This window comes from Chrysemys picta, chromosome 1 (genome assembly GCF_011386835.1).
Source record: "Chrysemys picta bellii isolate R12L10 chromosome 1, ASM1138683v2, whole genome shotgun sequence".
NCBI classification, from domain to species: domain Eukaryota; kingdom Metazoa; phylum Chordata; order Testudines; family Emydidae; genus Chrysemys; species Chrysemys picta.
Genome location: NC_088791.1, coordinates 232,495,981 through 232,512,134, shown reverse-complemented (window position 1 = coordinate 232,512,134; position 16,154 = coordinate 232,495,981). Strand labels below are relative to the sequence as shown.

General features: G+C 43.0%; 1 protein-coding gene across 5 annotated transcripts in view; it reads left to right on the top strand.

Annotated features, from left to right (window-relative positions):
- The first annotated feature begins 75 nt into the window (after positions 1–75).
- Positions 76–16,154, top strand: part of LOC101940586 (cohesin subunit SA-2-like) — an 84,411-nt gene continuing 68,332 nt past the window's right edge. For 4 of the 5 annotated variants that reach the window (XM_024104446.3, XM_042840846.2, XM_042840849.2 and 1 more), the window contains exons 1-5: positions 76–245; positions 1,036–1,723; positions 9,099–9,244; positions 14,976–15,060; positions 15,950–16,096. In XM_024104446.3, the coding sequence (XP_023960214.2) occupies positions 9,195–9,244; positions 14,976–15,060; positions 15,950–16,096 (282 nt within the window). In that variant the 5' untranslated portion in view covers positions 76–245; positions 1,036–1,723; positions 9,099–9,194. Of the gene's footprint in view, positions 246–1,035; positions 1,724–9,070; positions 9,245–14,975; positions 15,061–15,949; positions 16,097–16,154 lie in introns of all 5 variants that reach the window. The other variant, XM_024104445.3, reaches the window with a different exon arrangement.

Below are 16,154 nucleotides of genomic sequence, written 5' to 3'. Positions count from 1 at the left end.
TTTCTGGGTGCGCGGGGCTTTGACTGCCGGGATGGGCCCGCGGGAGTGACGGCTCGACTGCGTCACGTGATACTCAGCCGCACTCCGGTAGGCCGACTTGGCGCACGCGCTCTCGGGTACCAATGGATTGGGGCCGCTTGAGTGGTCGCCGCCGTGTTTGAGGCCGGGGCGTGTGCGGCGCGGGATCGCGCAGTGTCTGGGTAGCGCGCGCGGGTGTTACGGGCTTGTGTTCTAGAGCGTCAGGGGTGAGTCTTGTCCTTTATGCTCCCCCCCCCGGGAGGGGCTGTCCGTACCTCCTGCCCATGTATTGCCTTGGCACCCCTGCGCTGTGCTGCGCCTCTCTCGCATCCCATCCCCCTGTGCTACACTGTACGGCACCCCTCTTGCACTGGATTTCCCTGCTCTGCGTTACAGTGTACTGCATCCCCTCTTGCATTACAGCTGTGCTGCAGTGCTCTGCACTGAACTCCTTCTGCTCTGCAACCTCCTGCACTACAGTGCAACCCTTTACCATATCCGTCTTGCATTGCAAACCAGCTGTGATACAGTGAGCACCCTCTACACTGCAGACTACTACTGCACCCTGTCATGCATTTTCAGCCCGGCTTTGCTATGCTGTATTTCACCCTTTTTCACTGCACCAAGGTCCACCTTTACAGTCAGTTGTATCCCTTTCTTTGTATTATATCCTTGCAGCCCCAAAATGACTAATTGGTCATGTTATCTGCAATGCCCAAGGATTATGTCTCATTCAGTGGAGGGATACCTGCATATTTCCTGTGTTCTCTGTAATGGTGCAGTGATAAATATGAACCCACAGTATGTCCTCTAGTTACCTTTTAAAACCCCGCTTGATCTGTAGGACTGTTCATAGGCGCTAGATGCTTGCTGCTATCGCCACCTTACCCTCACAATCCATTATTCTTTTATTTTGAAGTCACTACCCTTAAAATGGTTTGCTTTTTTGGCTTTCTCTTTTAACTTGATTATAGAAGATTTGCCTTGCTAACCTCTAGCCATTCTTTTTCTTGACAGGTTTCTCTGACAAGAACCAAGGAAGTGGAGTTTAGTTTCTGCTGCTCTTATTTAGGGTTACCATAGTCCCGGTTTCCCCAGAAAAGCCTCTTTTTTGAGCCTGATTTCCCTGTCCCAGCGGGGTTTTCAAATAACAGCAAATGTCCCGGATTTTGCAGAGCAGAGAAGCTGCAGTTCAGAAAGAGCCACAATTGATCAACTTCCCAGTTGGTCCATCCCCTGTATCCACTGCTGATTGGGCCATTCCCTTGCATCCGCAGCTGACTGGTCCTTTCCCCTGCAAGTCACAGCTGCTGAATCCTGCCCACCTATGCCCCCTTGCCCTGCTCAGCCCTGGGGAAGGGATCTCACGGGGAGGTGCTGACTGACAACTGTCACTGTGTCCTGGGCTTGTGCCAGCCGCCCTGCCACTGTGACAGGGAGTGACACTGCTCCCCCATCTCCTGTGAGTACCCCTGCTGCAGGTACGCCCCCTTCTGCTTCCCTTCCCTCCCCTCCCATTCCCTCCACCCCCTGCAGTGTCTGCTTTTTGGGAACTTGAAATATGGTAACCCTACTCTTATTCCCATTCCTGGCGAAGTTTCCTGAAAGTGGTGTGGATCATGTTAACTTGTTTTTTATTCTGCTGAAATGATGTAACGGAAATGATAGCCAAACCCAACACAGCCACTAACCTCCCCAGCCAAAAGTAAGTCCTGACAATGAGGAGTTTCTAAAATACATTGGTATTTTGGTGAATTGCCCTTGTCTAATGACTCCTGCAGTCACTGGGTGGATCCATGATTCATGGCTTTGGGGGATTCTCTCTACTGATTATATGCTGTACTAACTCTTACTTTTGTTGCCTCATTGATTACCTCCTCCCTTCCTTGAACAATTCAAAGTCTAGTTTGATCTGCCTAAATTATTCCATGACTTTCGGCCCTCATTGATTTCAGGCAGAGTCTGCCTGCCCTGAAAAATTTGCAGAATCTTGACCTAAATGATCTGTTCCCTTTATTGTTCCCTTATAAGCAGGCCACGAAAGAATTTGAGAAGCAACTTTCTAAAGATACACACACTAACAGTAAGAATTTTTTAAAGTACACCAGAAGCAGGAAGCCTGTTAAACAGGCAATGGGGCCACTATATGACTGAGATATTAAGGGAGTACTCACGGAAGACAAAGTCACTGCAGAGAAGCTAAATGAATTCTTTGTCACAGTGTTTGCTGCAAAAGAGGTGGGAGAAATACCCACATCAAAGCTATGCTTTTTGGGTGACAGATCTGAAGTATTATCCCACACTGATGTGTCAGTAGAAGAGGTTTTAGAACAAATTGAAAAATTAAACAGTAATAAATCACCAGGACCAGATGGTATTCACCAGAAAGTTCTGAAGGAACTCAAATATGAAATTGCAGAACTGTATTGTTACAACCTATTGCTGAAACAAGCCTCTGTGCCAGATGACTGGAAGGTAGGTAATGTAATGGTGATTTTTAAAAAGGGCTCCAGGTGCAATCCTGGCAATTATAGGCCTTTTGGTGTAATTTCAGCACCAGATGAAATAATTGGTAGGAACTATAGTAAAGAATAGAATTATCATAAACATAGATGAACACAATATGTTGGGGGGAAGAGTCAACATTGCTTTTGTAAAGGGAAGTCATGCATCACCAATCTATTAGATTCTTTGAGGGGTTGAAAAACGCGGACATGGGTGATCTGGTAGGTATAGTGTACTTGGATTTTCAGAAGACCTTTGGCAGGGTCCTTTACCATTACCAAAGGCTCTTAAGGAAGCTAAGTAGTCATGAGGTAACAGGAAAGGTCCTTGCATGGATCAGTAACTGATTAAAAGTTAGGAAACAAAGGATAGGAATAAATGGTTAATTTTCAGAATGGAGAAAGGGAAATAAGGATCTGCACTTGGACCTGCACTGTTCAACATATTCCTTTTCCAGATCATCAATGGAATGAACAGTAAAATGGCAAAGTCTGTAGATAATCCAAAATTATTCAAGATAGTTAAGTCTGAAGAGCTAGGCTATTCTACCCTACCAAGTTAAGTCGACTTAAGTTATGTCGACGATCATCTATCGCTGTAATTAAACTACTTTTGCACATCCACACAATGCTCCTTGTGATGGTGGAGTGTGTTCACAGTTGGTGCTCTTGTATTGACAGAGAGAGCAATGCACATTGGGTACCTATCCCACTGTACAGCTCGCCACCATTTGCCCCTGGATGCTCTGGCAAGGGATCACAGTGCCTTAAGGGGGCAGGCTCACTGTCCTATGATGCAGTTTTCTCCATCCCATCATTCTATGGGCTTCTGACTATGTTTCGCGCCACTTTTCAACCACCTCTGTAAACTGCATGCCCACCATCTCTGTCTCAAAGCATAGATCCTACACTGCTCTGCAGTCTTGTGACGAGCATTATGAACACAACACAGCTGATCCTGCAGTATTTCATGGACTGTGAATCTGATAATGACACCGTGGTGTCTGCCCTGCTGCGTGCCATGGAAAGAAACAATTCAAGATTGCTGTTGGCATTCACGGAGCAGTTGCACACGGATCATCAGTACTGGGCTTGGTGGTATTGCATTGTGATGTAGGTATGGGATGACAAGCAGTGGCTGCAGAACTTTCAGATGCACAAAGCCACCTTCCTGAACTGTGTGTGGAGCTCACCCCCGTCCTCCGGCACAGGGACACTAAAATGAAAGCTGCCCGCAGGGTGGAGAAGTGAGTGGTGATTGCTGTGTGGAAGCTGGCAACTCCAGACTGCTTCTGATCAGTCGCGAATCAATTGGCGTTGGAAAGTCCACCGTGGGGGTTGCAGTCATGCAAGTGTGCAGGGTCATTAATCGTCTCTTGCTATGAAAGACTGTGATTCTGGGCATTGTGCGGGAAATAGTGGATGGCTTTGCTTCAATGGGATTCTATAACTGTGGTGGGGTGATAAATGGCACGCATATCCCTATTTTGGCCCCTGACCACCTTGTGATGGAGTATATCAACAGAAAGGGCTACTTTTCTACGGTATTGCAAGTGCTGGTGGATCCTCTAGGTCGTTTCACTGACATCAACGCAGGGGGTCAGGGAAGGTGCATGTCGCACACATCTTCAGGAATGCTGGCCTATATAGAAAGCTGAAAGCAGGAACTTTCTTTCCAGACCAGAAGATTCCAATTAGAGATGTGGAAATGCCAGTTGTGATTCTAGGAGACCCAGCCTACCTCTTGTTCCCATGGCTCATGAAGCCTTCACTGGAACCTTGAGTGCAGCAAGGAGCGCTTCAACAACATGCTCAGCAGGTGCAGAATGGCCGTTGAATGTGCCTTTGGCAGATTAAATGGTCAGTGGCGCTGCCTTTTTGGCATTTTAGATTTCAATGAGGAAAATTCCCATGATCATAGCAGCCTGCTGTGCTCTGCATAACATTTGAGACGTTAAGGGGGAAAAGTTTCTGCAGGGGTGGAGCGTTGAGGTAGATCGACTGGCAGCTGCTTTTGAGCAGCCAAATACCAGGGCTGTTAGAGGGATTCAATGGGGGGTGGGCTATTCGAATCAGGGAGAGTTTGCAGGAGCATTTTGAGAAGGAGCCCCAGTAATGTGTTTTTCTTTAATGCATTGAGCCAGGCATTGCTTTCCTTCATGGTAGTACGATTTCCGTGTGTGCGTTAATTGCAGTCTGCTAATGCACCGATTGCCACTGTGTATGAATTTCAGCAGCAACTACCATGTGTTCTAGGCAAATAAATATTGGATTTCTTTTTATATGTACATTTTTATTCATCAGCTATACAAGTGTTTCTGTTTTCCACAAAGGACGTGATACTGAGGAGTGCTTTTTGAAATGAAGCTCTAACAGCTGAGTGTATGTCCAGCTGTCATTGTGAAACATATCCCAAAGGGTGGAATGCATGGGGTACTGTGATGGCCGAGGAATGTGTGTGTGGAGTTTGGGGAGGGAATGGAAGGAAGTTCTGTATAGGCTGCAGGGGGAGGCGAACACCTGTGTTCCGCCTGCAGTGTAGTCAGGGACCTCAGCATGTCTGTTTGGTCCTCCGGCAGGTGTATCATCTGCTCCTGCCCGTTTCCTCTCCTGGCTACCCATTTTCAGTTTTTCAGTCTCTCTCCATGCTCTTTGTTCGCTATAAGTAGCATCAGATGATGCAACATCTCTCTGAATGTTTTCCTTATTCCTCCTGGTTTTTTTATCAGAGAGAACTGCTCAGCCAGTGTTCAGGAGGAGATCTTCAAGAGAACATCTGCAAAAGCTAAAGAAACGATAGACAGTAGCACTATTGTGAGTGCACTCACAGCCTTGATTCATACAAGTTAGATACACCACTTTCTCACTTTCCCTTAGCAGGTACACAGCATGGCAAGAGCCCTAAGGATGAGTTCGGCCTGGAGTGGGGGGGAAGGGGCAAGATGGGAGAAAGGGTGGGGTTCACAGGGGTATCAATAGAAGCACCTAGGGCCACTATTATGAATACTGGCACTGTTTTATACAGTCAGGGTTGATGATAGCCGACACCTCACTCTTGAGGGTAACCAAGGATGCAGCTCCTGCATGCATGCAACTGCAGACTGGGTCTGTATGCTGCTTGCCTGTGTGCTGCTTTGATGCCTGCACAGGTAATTGCTGATTGGCGCAGCAACTTTCCTACTGTGGGGGAAGAAACAAGGCTGCCCTCCCAAGGAACCTTCAGCAGAGGATTGCAAAGTACCTTCAGGAAAGTTGTATTGGTTATTTCTATCCCTCTTCTACCCTGAGGAAAAAAAGCAGAGGGCTACCTCATGCAGTATCAAAGCACAATGGATACTTACCGGAGCTTCCCTTTTCTGTGTCATGCACACCAGAGCTGGAGTGCTGAGACTGGCTAGACTACTCCAAAGTTAAAATAGAGGCCCTGGCTCACCACACCAATGGACGTCCCAGTTGTCTGTCCCATCGCCTCCTCCAACTCCACTTCATCATCCACCACTTCATCCTTAGGGTACAATCTGCTGGTTGCTGTCTCCAGCCCCCCTAAGTATACATGGGGCTCTTGGTGGTGAAGGTGGGGTCGCCACTGAGGATGGCATGCAGCTCCTTGTAAATAAATGGCATGTCTTTGGCAATGCACCAGACCGACAATTGGCCTCCTTTGCCTTCTGGTACGCCTGCCTCAGCTCCTTGATCTTAGCATGGCACTGCTGCATGTCCCTTTCATGCCCCTTCTCCTCCATGCCACAAGCAATCTGTCCATAGGTATCAAAGTTCCTATGCCTGGAACAGAGCTGTGATTGCAAAGCCGCCTCTCCTCAGACTCAGCAGATCCAATAACTCTGGTGTACTTCAGGCGGGAGAGCGTTTGCTGCGGAAAGCCAGCGTGGTCAGCTGGAAAGATACTATGTGAGCTGTCCGTGCCGAAAAACAGGAAGAGGAATTTAAAGGAATTCCTGGGCCTTTAAAGAGAGAGGGATGCATGCATGTGTACCTGGCTGCAGGGCAGCAGAGTTCAAACTGGTGACCAAAGTGGCCATGATGGGCATTGTGGGACACACACTGAAGGCCATGTATGGTGACATAACACAGTGTCTAACTGACAGTGTGTCGCTCTAACTTTGTCACAAGAAGCTCTATGCCTCTCGTCCAGGTGATTTTATTATGTTGGCATTGCAAGAGAGTTAAATCAGCAGGAGGAGCATTTCAGCGTGTACTTCTCCACCGTTTTGTTGACGAAAGCTGACTTTTGTTGACCAAACCGTGTTATGTAGACATGATCTTACAGGAGGATTTCACAGAGCTGGGTGACTGCGTAACAAAATGGCAGATGAAATCCAATGTTGTTAAGTGCAAAGTAATTTACGTTGGAAAAAATAATCCCAACTATACGTACAAAATGAGAGGTTCTAAATTAGCTGTTGAGATTGGAAAAGAGACAATCCAGGGGGAGTATAATAGACCTCTATGAAATCATGAATGGTGTGGAAAAAGCGACTAGAGAAGTGTTATTTACCCTTTCCCACAATACAAAAACAAGGGGTCACCCAATGAAATTAATAGGCAGTGGGATTAATACAAACGAGGAAATACTTTTTCACACAATGCACAGCTAACCTATGGAATTCATTGCCATAGAATGTTAAGATGGCCAAAAGTATAACTGAGTTCAAAAAAGAACTAGATAAGTTCACGGAGGATAGATCCATCAATGACTTCATGCTCAGGGTGGCGTAAATCTGACTGCCAAAAGCTGGGAGGGGAAGACTGGAGGATCTTTCCAAAATTGCCCTGTTCTAGATATTCTATCTGAAGCTCTGACACTGGCCACTGTTGGAGACAGGATATTGGGATAGATGGACAACTGGTTTGACCCAGTATGGCAGTTCTTATGTTCTTTCATATTACAAGCAACACTATCGCCGTGTAAGGAGAAAATGCAGACTAGATTTATAACAATATTTACAACCATTACAAACCTCAGTCAAGGAGTATATAGAGAATGGATAAATGAAACAACAAGACTAAAACAGGCAAAATTGTTTAAATTCAGAAGAAAAACTTTTGTGCAGTTCTTGTGTGTTTTTTGCATCTTCACTAGCTAAACCTAATTTTTAATCAGTTACTTGTTAATCTCACCACCTTCAAAACAGGTCTTCTCCAGGGTGCTGTCATCTTATTTGGGTTCTACAGGAGCTCGGAGATGCACTCATCTCCACCACTCCTTAACAAGAATTTGCTTTGAGGTCTTGTTGCCTTCCAGTGCTCTTTCCAGTAAATTCCTGTCTGAAGTAGAAACCTAGGTAGAAATGAATGATAGATATTGTGGGCACTTCAAAAGGTTGGGGCACTTTCATAATATGTCATACCACAATGTGCCCACAGTTAACACCTATGCAGCCTCATTGAAATCAATGGGGGTTGCACACGTGTATCTGAGAGGAGATAATCCATTCAGAAGTAACTAGCAAAAGACACAAAAACTAACAGCAAAATGTAACAATCTAATTGGGACCAGGACCAGATTGGAGAATCAAAAATTCAGATAATGAGGAGAATGGGCAAAGAGCTTTCACGCCATTATTTTAAGATGCGGAGTTGCTTTTAAACCAGCTGATCCCTCCCAGAAAAAACATTAAAACATACCCCCCCTTTTAATCTATTTAGCAGAATATACAAACCGTTAGTTCTTACAAACAATGTTTTGATTAATTTATTAACAGGAAAACCGACATGAGTATTTAACAAGTTGTATTGATCATTTTTACACTCTTTAGTCATTAACCCTGAACATTATGTCTAATGTTACAGAAGGCACCATCTCTGTTTTGCATGTTTACTTGTAACATCACAAACAGTACAATTTTAAAAAAATGCAAAAATGATAATTACAAAGCATTAAAACATAGCTCCCTTCTTTATTTACTGCCTGCACGAACAGTTATTGCTAGTGAAGAGTACCAGTTTTTAAAAATGCAGAAATGATAAATTCAAGCCTTAAAGCATAGCCCCCTTCTTTACAGTGTTTTTTAGATGAGAGGTTCTCTTCTTCATTGTGCGATCACAAAGTTGCTTCATTAACCACAGTTCAGTGGGGTTAGTACCGGGCTCTTGCGTCAAGTACGGAAGGAAGAAGTTTCCTGCTATTGCAGAATTGCAGTGAGAAATTTTTTCTGTCAATTCTTCCTTGGCAGAATCTTCAGCTTCATAATCACTGTCTGCCTGTAGTGTACAGTCTGCATGATTTCGGCATCATCCAGTAACTGATAGCCAAGGTCATTGGCTTGAAAATGATTGATGCTAATCTGCAACATCATCTTTGTCAACTTCTGTGCAGCCAGGAAGACTGTGGAGGAGGTCAACAAATGTATTGATCTCTTCTTCAGCTGCTAATGTTGCTGTTGCAGCTGCAAGTTCACTGTCCTAAGTGTTAGCAATAACTGCAGGCCACAGATTTTTTCCACAGTTTTTGTAAGATTGACCCAGGGATGTCTTTCCAGGCTTCTGCAACTCCATATATAGCATTCTCGATACTGATTTTTTTCCAGTGCTGCAACATGTTGCCTTCATTCGCAGATGCTTCATCAGACATCAGTGGTTGATTAAGAAGATGCCATTTATAGTGCCATTTTAGACTCTCCAGCACTCCTTGGTCCATAGGCTGCACAAGAGATGTTACGTTTGGAAGGAGAAAAAAACAGAAGATCGGGTCATCTTGGGAGGTAAGCCCTCCGTTGTCAGGGTGAGCGGGTGTGTTGTCTAGCAGTAAGATAGCTTTTGGTGAGATGTTTTCTTCATTCAGATGAACCCATATGCTTGGTACAAAAGTTTTAAAAAAAAATCATGAAACAAAGCACCGTCCATCTGTGCTTTTCCCTGTGATTTGTATATGACGGGCAAAGCATCCATGAGTGCATTTTTAAGTGCACATGGATTCTTTGCTTTACCAATGACAGTTAATAGGAGCATGTATGTGCCACTGACAATAGCACAGGCCAGGATTGTTAAACATTCTTTCCTTTGTTTGTAGCCAGGCACAGGTCTTTACGTTCTGGTGTTTTTGATGGCAATATCTTCCAATACAAGCCAGTCTTGTCACAGTTATAAACTTGTTCCGGTGACAAGTTGTGCTTGGCTAAGATATCTTGTAATTTTTTTTGATAGTCAGAAATAACTCCCAAATCGGCAGACAGCTTTTCCCTGGTGACTGTTAGTTGTTGGGTGTTGTCACACTTTTTAAACTGACAGAGCCATCCCTGACTAGCAGAGAAACCAGCATCTCCTCCTAAAGCTTGATTAAAGCTCTTAGCCTTCTCAATAGTAAAGGATCACTAATAGGAATGCCTTCCTCTCTCACCACTGAAAAAGGGCTTCACCTAGATCAGCGTCCTTCGGTTCCTTCATGGTCTTCCAGGATGCAGAATTCTTACACTTATTCTATGGTGCTGTATTTAAGAATTTGCTTGGCGTTGTGTTTAATGTTTGATTCTGTGTTTTTTCCAGTTCTATACTGTTGTGCTATTTTTGTCAGTGACTCTCCTTTTTTATTTTATTAATAATCTCTATTTTAGCATCCATTGACAGTAATACGTGTTTTTGCTTAGTAGTCACAGTCCTTTTACAAGGCTAAAAAGTAGTGGTGTCATGGAGGTGATGTCAGTTTGCCATATTCCTGTGTGTGTACTGGATGTTCAGTTAATATGAAGAGCTGGATAATAATGGAGGCTCGATTAAATGGGCTTCTGTTGTACATTAGAAGTAGGAAGCCTGCCAAACAATCAGTGGGGCCACTGGATGATCGAGGTGCTAAAGGAGCACTCAAGGAAGACAAGGCCATTGTGGAGAAGCTAAATGAATTCTTTGCATTGGTCTTCATTGCAGAGGATGTGAGACAGATTCCCATACCTGAGCCATTCATTCTAGGGGACAGATCTGAGGTATCAGATTGAGGTGTTGATAGAGGAGGTTTTGGAACAAATTGATAAATTAAACAGTAATTAGTCACCAGGACCAGATGGTATTCACCCAAGAGTTCTGAAGGAACTCAAATATGAAATTGCTATCCTGGTGTGTAACCTATCACTTAAATCAGTTTCTGTACCAATTGATTGAAGGATAATTAATGTGATGCCTTTTTAAAAAAAAGTCTCCGAGGTGATCGGGTCATCCAGTGAAATTACTAGGCAGGAGGTTTAAAACAAACAAAAGGAAGTACTTCTTCACACAACACACAGTCAACCTGTAGAACTCATTACTAGGGGTGGTTGTGAAGGCCAAAACTATAACTGTATTAAAGAATTAGATAAGTTTATGGAGGACAGGTCCATCAATGGCTGTTAGCTGAGATGGCCAGAGATGCGATGCCATGCTTTCAGTGTCCCTAAGTCTCTGACTGCCTGATGCTGGGATCGGGCAATGGGATGTATCACTCATTTTGCCCTGTTCTATTCATTCCCTCTGAAGCATCTGGCACCAGCCACTGTTGGAAGGCAGGATACTGGGCTAGATGGACCATTGGTCTGACCCAGTGTGGCCATTCTTATATGTGTCATTCTTCCTTGGTAACTCCAGGTATAATAGTTGTCAAGTTGCTCCGATACAGCTGTGGTGAGACAGGATAGAGCTTATAACATATGTTCAAAGAAAGTTAAAGATGTGCAAATAAAATTAATGTAGGCAAATTTCATTTACTTCAGCAATGTCTGCTAAATGGATGCATATGGTATAGTTTCCATTACCTTGGCTCACATCCTGTGGACAGTTAAGCATGTACATAACTCTATTTGTGAGCGGTCTTGTAGAAAAATTATGCATGTGCTTAAGAGTTTGTAGGATCTTGGCCTTAGTCTTAATTTGTAGTTTGGAATTTTTGTACCAAAATAAACAAAAACAATTGAAAAGAGAGGAGCCTCGCAATCCATCACAGAGAAAAACTATATAAGGATTAAAAAAGATCAAAATGTTTTTTTAAAGGATGCACAATAAGACTGCCAGAACAATTCAAGAAACTAAAAAGTAGATTAGGTGCTGCTCCCAACACAGATAAAGGTAGATAACCACATCAATCAGGAAGAACCATAGCTTCATAAAACAATCCAAATGTTGGTTTAAAAAAAACCTCCTTAAACTATGGTGGTTATTGATTGATATAGCTTTCTATCTGTATTATGTGTTTGGGTGTATAAACCCCACATTGCGCCAGGCAGAAAGAGACTACTGTGGCCTGCAGATATGTTGCTCTTTGCTGTTCCCTTGAAGACCAAAACACTTGCCATAAATGTCAAGATTTGAGTGAGGATCCTATGGCTGAAGGGAATAAGTAGGATGGGATCAAGATATAAAAAGAAAAAAAAAACAGGCTTTGAGAGATGGTTTAGGGAAGCTGTCTACTATGCTTGAAAGGAAACGGATATCAGTCTGCCTGGGAGAGAGAGAGAGAGAGCAGGGAGGGAAAGGGGAAGCTTAGGCTACAGACTGTTTATCCACGTGAAGTACAGCCAGAGTGGCCAGGTCTTTCTGAGGAAAAGGAAGAACCTGGAGACCAGCAGTATGTGAGATTGTGTCCCTTATTAATGTGTGCAAACTGTTTGTGTGAACATCTGGTGAATGGGAGAGATTTTCCAGGCCTCCTTGAAGGATAAAGAAAGTCAGGAAGCAGATTAGAGGAGCTTGAACATAGGCTATCATCTTTCTGGAACTAATCCCAATCCGTACCTGGTGTGGGATGGTGAACACTTACTGATTCTTTGGGTTGCTGTTTAAATGAGAGGGTGTTTTCCTACCTCATCCTGAGGTGTATTATTTCTGACTTCTGCTGTGGTCAGTTGGTACTCTCCTAATATGACTCATGTGTAAGACTCTCCTTGTGTGTGTTTTGGGTGTGTTTTTAAAATTTATCATTTGTATAATGCGTTGAGATCTGTAAGGAGCCTATTGCACATACAAGATAATGGGTCCTTGCCCCAAAGAATTTCTAATCTAAATAGAAACCCTACAGATAATAGAAAGGAGGAGGGAAGGAAAAGTATGCAACATGTAATTTGCTCTTGTCAAATAATTTTTTAAAAAACAGAGCAATATGCCCAAAGATATGTTACTGACTCTTTCTAGGTTGGTGGGGTTATATTACAGCATGGTGCTTTCTGTGGCATCATAGTGCAGTGGGAACAGAGGCAACCCAATATTTCAAGTGACCTAAAATGTTGGCGCTTCAGTATATTTGCATGGCTGCTCCTCATGGCCTAGTTAGTGGAAGGCCTATTGCACTTTTGTGAAGTAAATGCCATTGGCCAAATTCATCCCTTGTGTAACACTATTGAATTCAGAGATAATTTTCCCATATGAGCCTTATTTGTAGATCACCTTTCAGGCTTCCGTGAGGTGCCTGGGAAAGATCTGCATGATATAAAGTTCTAGTTGATCTGAATACTAAACAGTTCTTAGAAGTAGTAATCTGCATGCTCAGACAAGATCTGGGCTGAATTGTCCTACAATGAGATCTTTACTTTTCCCATAATTTAAGAACTGTATTACTTCTGGATTTGATTATGGCAGCTGTGAAATATGCCTAGGCATCTTTGGACCATGGAATGGTACAAATATATTGATGTAACATTATATGGGAAGAATTGGGAGGCAATAGTTCAAAATTATATTGAGCATTATAACAAGTATTTTAACTGTGAGAAAATGGGTTGGGCAAGTAGTGCAGTGATTGGCTATGCCCTGTGGTGGTCTAGTAAAACAGCACAAGTAAGAACGTGTTAGCCTACCTATGTAATGTTACACCCAGTTTCAAAACCAAGGGAGAGAGAAATTAATTATGTAGAAGAACAAAACAAAGCACAGTATCTTGAATCTTTTTAATTAGTTAGTGGGCTACAAAAGATTAATGTCTGGGAAGACCCATCTGGGATCAGGAAAAAGAGTATGTGTTGGAAGAACAAGCTAAATGTATATTTAGGTTTTTAACTTCTGCAGTTTTGAACTAGAATGGTTTAAACAGAATTTGGCTGAGCCACTTACTGTTTGCAGCTCAGAAAATAAAAAAATCAAAGAGAAACATTTAATAATTCTTGCATGTAGCAGCCTGACTTGGCTATTACCTATAATCCATCTCTCTACAGTCAAACTTCTTCTAAATTAGTAAAATTTACCTAAGATTTTACTCACCCTGGATTACTGTTTTAGCGTTCAATCCTTCAAACACTTATGTACATTTTTAATTTTACTGTGGTGAGAAGTCGCATAGAAACCAATGTAGCTACTCACTTAAGCCCAGTTAGTCTGTATCCGCAAAAAGAAGAACAGGAGGACTTGTGGCACCTTAGAGACTAACAAATTTATTAGAGCATAAGCTTTCGTGGACTACAGCCCACTTCTTCGGATGCATCCGAAGAAGTGGGCTGTAGTCCACGAAAGCTTATGCTCTAATAAATTTGTTAGTCTCTAAGGTGCCACAAGTCCTCCTGTTCTTCTTTTCACTTAAGCCCGTGCATAAATGTTTATAGGACATGGGTGTTATGCAGAATGATACTTAAACTATGTGACAGTCATTGAGGTCCTAATTCTGCTGATACTGAGCAGCCCAGTAGGTCCAAAAGTAAATTTAAGTGTTTCAACAAAACCTGCCATTTATTATCACCAATAAAATACACTGGACCCTCAATTCTTCAACTGCCTCTATGCAATTTCAGGGGTTTGTTCTGCAGACTGCAGAGTTAGTTGAAGGAGCAGGGTGCAAATTTGCTCCATGTAGGGGTTCTAAGGAAATTAACAAGTCAGTAAGCTTCACTGTTGTATTTTATTGCACTTAATACAGGAGTAACTGGATGAAAGTCTGTGGCCCATGGCACAAGAAGTTAGACTAGATGATTTAATGGTCCCGTCTGGCCTTAAAAAATCCATGAATCTTGAAAATTTCAGATACTTTTGATGGGACTCTTGTCACATACCACTGATAGTGACTTTGTCACTGGTGTGATATTCTCCATGAATGTTGTTCCCCATTAAGTAGTCACTTTTCTTAGTTGTGAAAAATAATTGGATTCCCTATTCTTTATGATTAAAAGTTAATTTCAAATTAGGCATAATTATAGAATGAAAAGTGGTTACCGTACCTATTAACTTTTCTCCCATCTTTCCTTGTCTGCTGGTAGGCAATGAGTTCATTTAAGACCGCTTAGAAATGGCCTTTGCGAAAGCATATTGTTCATTGTGGAAAATGCTGAGAAAAGATGTCATTTCATAGCAGATTAATCAAACGGCTTCAAAATCCAACATGCAGATTATCTTCCTCCTAAATGTTGACCCCTTAATATTTAACTTCCTGTGCTCTGAAATCCACTTGGCCTGTTGTGGAGACATTGAAAATCTGTGATTTGGGTGCAGATCAGTTTGTTCCCAGGAGAAGTCCTATATACCCTTCAATATTTTCTGTTTATTGTGCTTCAGAGAAAATGCTATCCATGATGAGACTGTGCCTGAGTCCACTGTACAGAGTGGCAGCTGTCTGAGGAATGGCAACTTGCAAACCCCAGTGAGTTCATGCTTTCATTATATACATTGGTAGGCTGTTACACAGAATAAGATGAAAGTGGGTGGGATATTGCATGGCATTGACAATGGGGATAAAGAGCCTCTCACCTCTCGTTCCCTGGCTAGTTTGATCCAAAATTCTGTTGGCATCAGGAGCCACAATCAAGTCACTTTGGGATTAGGGTTGCCAACTGTGGTTGGACATATTCCTGGAGGTTTCATCAGATGACATAATCTTTAATGAAAGATTAATCTTTAATTCCTGGAGAGTCCAGGACAATCCTGAAGGGTTGGCAACCCTCTTTGGGATATAAGCCTCCTTAAATGCACAATATGTGCAGCTGACATTAATGCCAATGCAGTGCTTATCCTGCAAGCAAGTAGGCAAGCCTCCATGTTTGTTTACCAAACCCTCATTCAGAAATAACTATCGTTGCTCCATGCCCTTTTAGAGGCAACCACTTGGCAGCTGCTCATCAGTTATGTTCTCCTACTTAAGGATGTTCTTGCAAAAGGAAGCTTCACCTGGCATATCCTCTTCTTTATCCCATCCCCATACTGCCTTACTTGATAGTTCCTTGCCACTGGCATAGAGTGACCAGATGTCCCTATTTTATAGGGACAGTCCCAATATTTGGGGCATTTTCTTCTATAGGAATCTATAACACCCTCCCCCGTCCCAATTTTTCACACTTGCTCTCTGGTCACCCTACACTCGCAGTGAGACAACATTTACACATATCTTCTATGAAATCCTGGGGAAATGTTGTAATGGGAGTAACAGGCACATATTGCTAGAGGACAGAACACTGTACATCCAGGGAGCCTGCATTTGTCTGGCTGGCCATTAGTTGTCTTATGGTTACACATCTTCTCTTGAATGATTTTAGAGAGGGAAAAGGAAGGTCCAAGAACAGTGTGCACGCATACGAAGAAATTCTTCCAGGAGCAGAAGGCCAAGCCAGCCGCAGAATGGAGAAGTGGTTGAAGCAGTTACATTGTTTGAAGTGGTCAGCATGGGCAAGAGGGCAATGCAGGTACTTTCAGATCCTGGACTGAATTAACATTCTATCTGCTGGGAGGGGAAATGGGCAC